The 8,011-nt window shown below is 40.2% G+C and overlaps 1 protein-coding gene across 2 annotated transcripts in view; it reads left to right on the top strand.

Annotated features, from left to right (window-relative positions):
* LOC118331504 (speckle-type POZ protein) overlaps window positions 1-6,181 on the top strand; it is a 15,116-nt gene extending 8,935 nt beyond the window's left edge. For both annotated transcript variants that reach the window (XM_035666489.1, XM_035666496.1), the window contains exons 4-10: window positions 383-534; window positions 676-803; window positions 899-1,076; window positions 1,261-1,316; window positions 2,173-2,295; window positions 2,818-2,960; window positions 4,416-6,181. In XM_035666489.1, the coding sequence (XP_035522382.1) occupies window positions 383-534; window positions 676-803; window positions 899-1,076; window positions 1,261-1,316; window positions 2,173-2,295; window positions 2,818-2,960; window positions 4,416-4,560 (925 nt within the window). In that variant the 3' untranslated portion in view covers window positions 4,561-6,181. The remainder of the gene's footprint in view (window positions 1-382; window positions 535-675; window positions 804-898; window positions 1,077-1,260; window positions 1,317-2,172; window positions 2,296-2,817; window positions 2,961-4,415) is intronic.
* The last annotated feature ends 1,830 nt before the right edge of the window (window positions 6,182-8,011 follow it).

Genomic DNA, 8,011 nt, shown 5'->3' with positions numbered 1-8,011 from the left:
CTCCGTATATGGGTCGCCAGCTCTGCCGACTGAGCTAATAAAGCAATATTTCACAGAACCCTCTGAGATCCTCAAAAGCCATACATAATATATTTGTTTCCAGAGACTGACAGAGATATTTAAGAGAAAATTATTCTTATATATAAACGTACTCATCTGTCCCAACTGTCTTAATGGCATCTAATAAAGTAATTATTTCAATTCAAATAATAACATTGGAAACAAAAACATGAATACAGTTGTACTAATTAGTAATTTGCTCAGGTGTGTAACCTGTGCACTCTGTGGCATATCAAGTAGTCTTTAATACAGTCTGTAATACATTATTACTTCCATCCCCTTTACTAGAGATCTTAACTGTTGCACCCTCCACCACCATCAGGTGTTTGCGAGTGAATCCCAAGGGCCTGGATGAGGAGAGCAAAGACTACCTGTCTCTCTACCTGCTGCTGGTCAGCTGTCCAAAGGCTGAGGTGCGCGCCAAGTTCAAGTTCTCCATCCTCAACGCAAAGGGAGAGGAGACCAAAGCCATGGGTGAGTCGACTGCGTAGCACACACCTTTTAACTGCACCAGAAAGAGGTCAAGAGGTCATAGTCTACATGTTATATTTTAAAATCCACACAGTTACTTGCACTCACCTGTTTGTGACTTCTGTGTGTCCTGGCTGTGTGCAGAAAGCCAGAGGGCATATCGCTTTGTTCAGGGGAAAGACTGGGGCTTTAAAAAGTTCATCCGGAGAGACTTCCTCCTAGACGAGGCCAACGGTCTTCTACCTGACGACAAGCTCACGCTCTTTTGTGAGGTACACTGCCTAGTCTTCTTGGTTTATATCTTTTTGTTTTAATGCACATAAAGCATTTCTAGAGTACGGCATTCCACTTACGTTCTCTCCCCCAGGTGAGTGTGGTGCAGGACTCGGTCAACATATCTGGACAGAACACCATGAACATGGTGAAGGTGCCCGATTGCCGGCTAGCAGATGAGCTGGGGGGCTTGTGGGAGAACTCCCGCTTCACAGACTGTTCCCTGTGTGTGGCCGGCCAGGAGTTTCAGGCCCACAAAGCCATCCTGGCAGGTACAGACATGAGTCGGATACACCCCATGTATTGTGTTGGCTTTCTTGATTGTGTGTGTGGGTGTGTTTGGGTGTAAGTATTTGTATATGTATTTATTAGTTTGCCCTCCGACTGTTGACTGAAGATTACTCATATCAACATTTTTGCTGATGTCCTAATATCTTTCCATATCACTGCTTTCAGCACGCTCGCCTGTATTCAGCGCCATGTTTGAGCATGAGATGGAAGAGAGCAAAAAGGTGAGTCCAAGGTCCCAAAGCTTTTTTTATTCTTAGAAATAAATTCGTTCTGTTCCTCAGTGGCTGAACTGCTCAGTTTTCCTCTGCTGTGTTGAGGGGTTAAAGTGAGTGAAGGATTGTGTGCTGTCAAATGGCTGCAGCACAGAGCTGTTTGGTGAAACTGAATGATAGCGCACCTGAAATGAAATTGTCCTACCGTACTTGAGGGTCAGGATTCATCCTTCACTGACAAAGCTGCAGAAGCAGAGAATTGCTTTTTTTCATTTGTGCACATGCGACTGTGAGAAATGAAATAGCAGGAGAAGCTGTCCAGATGTTTTTTTTTTAAGTATTTCAAATGTAAAGCACATTTTGTATAAAAAGCAACAGATAAAATACAGGGCAAGAAAATTATGTTTAAAGATACTGTAAGTTGTAAGACGATATCTGGTGTTAATCATAATTAATTACTTGTTGAAATATCACGAAAAGCTAACTCTTGTGTTAAACTTAGTAAACGATTCAGAATCACAAGGAATCCTGTTTTTCCCCCCAAAATCCAACAAAATTAAGACCTGTCTTTAATTGTTTAATTTGCTAAAGGTTACTTTAAGTGCAACATACTATCACAAATACCCCGAAGGAAGTGCAGCCCAACGGGAAAGCTAAAAAGATATAAATCAATAATAGGTTATCCTATTTTAATAAATAAACAGACTTAATTGGCTTCAACATCTGTTTAGATATTGTTTTCATGGCACAATATCAGCAAGTATCTAACAGAAGTAGGAAAACATTGGGAACATACTGTAGTTGAAGCTCACGTCACGGTGAAATGCTTTTAAACTAACCTCCTTATTCGTTGTCTGTCTGTCAGAACCGTGTGGAGATCAACGATGTGGAGCCAGAGGTTTTCAAAGAGATGATGTGCTTCATTTACACAGACAAGGCTCCCAACCTGGACAAGATGGCTGATGACTTGCTCGCAGCAGCTGACAAGGTAAAAAAAACAAACACGATATTTTGATACAGACAGCACCATACGTTACTACAGATGTTAGTAATCCTATCTTGGCTGTATTAATGTGATGTGATGTGAGAGCTGCATATTATTTTGTTGGCAGCATACACTGTGAGCTTTACTCCCACAGATAAAAGTAATAAGATGCATTAGGACCTGAGATGGTACAGTGCACAGTATCCACTAAACCTTAGTCCAGTAAGCCATAGGGATTTCAAGAAACAGATGGATGATTTCACACAGATCTCACTCCTCCATGACACCAAATGAGAGACTTTCTCTGGTTGAGCATTGCAATGTTTATTTTACACTCTTGTATCTTTGAAATAGGATACATTACTGCGCGGTCTTTGCTAGAGCGAGACATCAGACAGCCGGCTCAGACTGACTGTCTTTTTGAAGTGATATTTGCAAATATCACCTGAACTGTCACAGCAAATACCACATGAATACTGATGAAGACAGATAATGTACTGATCTCGTGTCCCCTCTCTCTTTCAGTATGCTCTGGAGAGACTGAAGGTCATGTGCGAGGACGCACTGTGCACCAGCCTGTCTGTGGAAAATGCCGCTGAGATCCTCATCCTGGCTGACCTGCACAGTGCCGATCAGCTCAAAACACAGGCCGTCGACTTCATCAACTAGTGAGTTCACACACAGACGAGAGCTCGTCATCAATTATAATTAGGTCTCCTGCACCTTTTTACAGACTCCGAGATTCTCAAGAGTCCACTGAACATTTTGTCTCTGTTGTTGTGTCGGCCTGTTACATCTTCGTTATCATCATCACTAATGGTACCAGGACTGTCTCGCCTCATCTCTCCGTGTCACAGTTAATTTAATTTCACATGTACCCTCATGGAGCAGTCTGTCTGATGCATGTTGAGGCTGCCAGAGGGATCAGGGCAACCTGACTCCTCCCTGGCTCCTCTGTCCCCTCTTCTGTTGACTCAGACAAATGTGTGATAATAACTCTGATCACATGTCTGTACTGATGTTCAGCTCGTTTACCTCCCTCAGCCGCGTGTGATTTGTTATTTAGATTTAAAAAGCTGAAACAGTTGATTAATCACCTAGTTGATCACCCAGAAATGATGATAAAGTCATTTTTTCAAGCAGAAAGGCAAAACATTGTCCAGTTCCAGGTTTTAAATTGTGAGGATTTGTTGCTTTTCTTTGGCAAGATCCCTCCGATGGGTCAAAGGATGAATCAGAACAGTTCACAAGATGCATAATGGGAAAGGTTCATAAGAAAAAAACAGTTATCCCACACAGCACCTGCTTTTCTTTTTTGTGTCTGCTACAGTAAATCACTTCAATACAGCCAATCAAATCTTGCATAAAGCAGTGACGTTAGTGTTCAATCATAAGCAGAACAGATGTCACACTGACCCAGACAGCAGCCTGCTAAGAGCCACAGATTCTGAACAACAACCCACGTTAGCTTCCTGCTAAAGTCTCCTTAAACGAGAGACCATACAAACATTCACAGAGGAAAAGCGCACAGCTTTCAGTCAGCTATAGCTAATTAAACAGCTTGTAATTTGCATACCTGCAAATGTCACTTGAGTCCAGTTAGATGCTGCCGTGGTCCTTACCACTAACAACACACTTTCTGTCCATGACATGTAGGCTACAGTTTGTTTATGTGTCTCTTATTCAGACAAAAACTAACGAATGCATTATTATCTATGAACAATACATTTAAAAACACATCAACATTATTTTTTTGACTGCATAAAGGGATAATTAAATGTGATTTTAATTAGACTTTAAGAGGTAAAGCCAGAAAGGCTGAGAACCACTGTCTTATGTAATGATAAACTCATTATCTATAGGTTTCTGAGTGTATAGCCCAAATAATTCATTGATTACCGTATCGGCCTGAATAAAAGACAATCCAGAGTATAAGATACTTTTTTTAAACCTAAATTCCAGTAAATAATATTGTAATATATCAATACGTTTATCACAAAAATAATGATCAGATTAATCAATAATAAATATCATTGTTAGATGCAGCCCTATATATTTATACAAACTAATGTTTCCTGAACTAATGTGTTTCTTGTTTCTGTCTGTCTCATCCCGTCCTCCAGCCATGCTGCAGAGGTGATGGAGACAGCAGGTTGGAAGTCCATGGTGGACTCCCATCCACACCTGGTTGCCGAAGCTTACCGCTCCCTGGCTTCGGCCCAGTGCCCTTTCCTCGGACCCCCACGCAAGCGCCTCAAACAATCCTAACAGCCTCACGGCGAGGCGTCTACTACTCGTGCATATACACACACATGCATACACACACAAAAACACACAGATTCCCATTCACAGGGACAACTTTTCCCCTTGCTGTTACCTACTACACTACCTACAGCCTCCCCCCAAATTCCCCTTCTGCCCCATTCAAACCTGCTGTATTTAGTCTCTTCTAAAGATGGAGGGAAGAAAAAGAAGGAGGAGGAGGAGGAGGAGGAGGAGATGGCAGAGAGGGGCAGGTGGGCTCATGAAGTGGATGTTTGTCGTTTACAAAAAAACACAACACCCCTCCCCTTTTCTCCTTGGCTATGGCTTAGTGAGGTCTGACATTGTGCTCTTTTCCGTATGTGAAGTTAAATCCTTCGACTTCCTGTTAGTTCCTACTTTGGAATCCGTTCGGGAGGGACACTCCACTGGACACAATAAGAGCCAAATGTCTGGAAATTTGGAGGCTTAAAGGACAAGTGCAGATAAATAAAGTCTTTAACTGTCTATTTTATCATAAGGCTTCTTTTTGCTCTGTTCTTAGCGTTTGGAGAAGAGCAGTCGGAGAAGCCCCCAAACTAATGGACACATGGGCCTGTGAGGGACGTAGAGAAGGAGAAGGAGTAGTGGGCCTGTTAGTTACAAACTAGAACCCTCCCCTGAGAGAGACAACCAAGGGCTAGTCTAAAATGCAGATATGGGACAAAATCATCAAAATAAGTCTCCCAAAGAAAGTTGGGAAAACATTGCACTAAAGTCACAGGTCACCCCTCGTCAACCCTTACCAGCAGTAAAGTAGAAATACTGTAGGCAAGCACACATTGAAGCAAGCTTCATGGACTAAAGACTCAGCTGGACCACCGAGAACAAGTACCCTTTAAGAAGATTTATCCGCAAGTGACAAAAACAACACACGTATTCCCATACAGAACTCTGCTTCATCTGCGTCCGTTTTCATTTTTTAAATAGCTGGGAAACAAAACAGCATAGAGAGGATACAGAAAATAGCAACGCACAACTGGATGCCATTCTTGGGGAAATTGTATTTTGTGTGTGGATCTGTCTTTGTAGCCCTTGAGAGAAAATAAAATCCAAGGTGTCAACAGACAAACCAACCAGGAGACAACGAATGGAGGAGGAAAAAATTGTCCAAGAAGTGGTTTCAAAATAACATTAGGATTCAATCAGGCATGTTAATGTTCTTTTACGATGGATTTCTTATTTGTTTTTTTTCCCTCAGAACTGTCATTTCTATTTTTTTCATAGGAATTTGTACAGACGCCAGTGTTTTTTTGAAGCTGTGTAAACAAAAAGCATTTTCAACCGTGAAATGGAAAAAAAGTGGACGGATGTTTTCTTTGCAGGCATGAAGACTGAGGGGAAATGAAATTGAAATGAACACGTTTTAATGTTCAGAATAGACAGAATGTGAAAAAATGCACACCAAGGCAAACCACATGAAATACATTTGAAGTTATCATTTGAACCTGGTGGAAAATTGTAATTGATAGAAGGAACCATTGTTGTTTCTTTCCTGTAGATATCGCTGGTTATGAGAAGTGACACTTAGTTGTTGCCATTTTTTGTTCCCAAAAGAATAAACCACAACTATTTTGTATTGAATGCAGTGCAAACTTTGTCTTGGTATTTTTGTATGAATTGTGTTTATACTGAATTTATTGATTTTTGTATAAGAGTTGCATCAGGAGTTGATCAGGAGACTTTACAGAAACACGTCAAACCTAAAGTGAGGAAATTCAGGAAGTGTTTTTATGACATTTAGTTTAATGTAAGATCCCAGATGACCAGTGCCACAGCCAACCTGATACAGCTGCAATAAATACAGCTACCCAATGGAACAGTAAAATGCTACTTAATAATCCAAAAATATATAATGAGATAACACTCAGGAATATTTTAATTACATTGTGCTATAAACAGTTATGTACTTTTAAGTGACATTAAACGCAGGATTACTACTTGTAATGGAGTACAGGGTTCCCACATGTCCTGGAATATCTGGAAATTCATTTAAATCAGGGAATTAGTTTTTCAGTCATGGAAACACCTGGAAATGGATTAAAATGACCAAATATCCTGAAAATTAGGTTAAAAAAAATAGCTGAATCAATAGAAACAGCCTTTGCCGGCAGTCTGAGCATCCAAGCAACCCAGCGGCCTCTGAACATAGCTGTGGTGCAGAGGGAACGCATGCATGACAATGATCGCTGAGGTGTGTGAGGGTCAGTCATCCACCATGTGCTCAGGTCATCACCTCTGTCAGCTACATAATCTAGTTAGTAGTGTATGTCTGGTCCATTAAACATCCATTCACCCAGTAGAAAAGGTTACTGTCACTCTACTCCACTACACTGTAGAGGGAAATGTACTTTTCATGCTACTACATTTATCTAACAGCTTTAGTTACCACTTCTGACTAGTACAGATTCATTGGGGACTATTTTATTGATTAAGTCATTTGACAAGAAAAATTGCTTTTCATTTGAATTATTTTCATTTATTTCTTATTTTCTGAACTTTTACAAACTAAATAATAGATTAATTGGGAAAATAATCCACTGATTAATTCATAATGAATGAATAGTTGCAGTTCTATATAAAATAGCTCCACCTCAACCAACTACAACAGTATGCAAAATCCTGCTTTTAACATGAAGATGCATGAGTAAATGGTTTCATTTTTTTCTTTTTCTGACATGGATACTCCATTAACTTTTCAACTTAAATACATTTTCCTGATTATACTTAAATACTTTTACTTTAGTATAATTTTGCAGTCCAGTGTGTAACATTAGGAGGTGCTATTGGCAGAAATACAAAATATAAAAAAATAATATTCATAGATTCATTAATGTATAATCACCTGAAAATAAGGATGAGCTGTTTTTATCTACAGAGGGAGCTGGTCCTCTTCTTCGGAGTCTTCCATTAACTGCCATGTTTCTACAGTAGCCCAGAATGAGCAAACCAAACGCTGGCTCGAGACTGTGCTACTGTAGTTTCTCCTACATGGTTTGAAGTATGTGGTATTCAGTTTTTTGTAATCTGCCACTTCACAACTAAATGCCACTACATCCTACACACCTTTACGTAAAGAATCAGAATACTTCCTCCACCACTGGCAGTGAGCGCAGTCACCCAGTTACAACTGACAACAGCTCAGAAACAAATATCTTTAAACCCGGCATGTTACAGTGATTCCTGAACCATTCAACAACCTGTCTTTCACCAGCAGCCTGGTTAGGACCAATCATGGCAGGGCACTCTCCAGACCAATGGGAAACCACATATAAGAAGTTTGAATTGCTGTCACGGTTTGACTACGTGTCACTATATTTAGTTTTAAATAAGGAAACCATTTTAAGAAAACAGTGTACTTTGTCAACAAGCTGGTTCCTAATGGGGCCTATAATTTTAATAACCTGTTTAGGCTTAA

This window comes from Morone saxatilis, unplaced genomic scaffold (genome assembly GCF_004916995.1).
Source record: "Morone saxatilis isolate NCDOM2014 unplaced genomic scaffold, NCSU_SB_2.0 Contig1, whole genome shotgun sequence".
NCBI lineage: Eukaryota > Metazoa > Chordata > Actinopteri > Moronidae > Morone > Morone saxatilis.
Note: the sequence above shows the minus strand (reverse complement) of the source record. Positions and strands in the feature narration are given on the sequence as shown.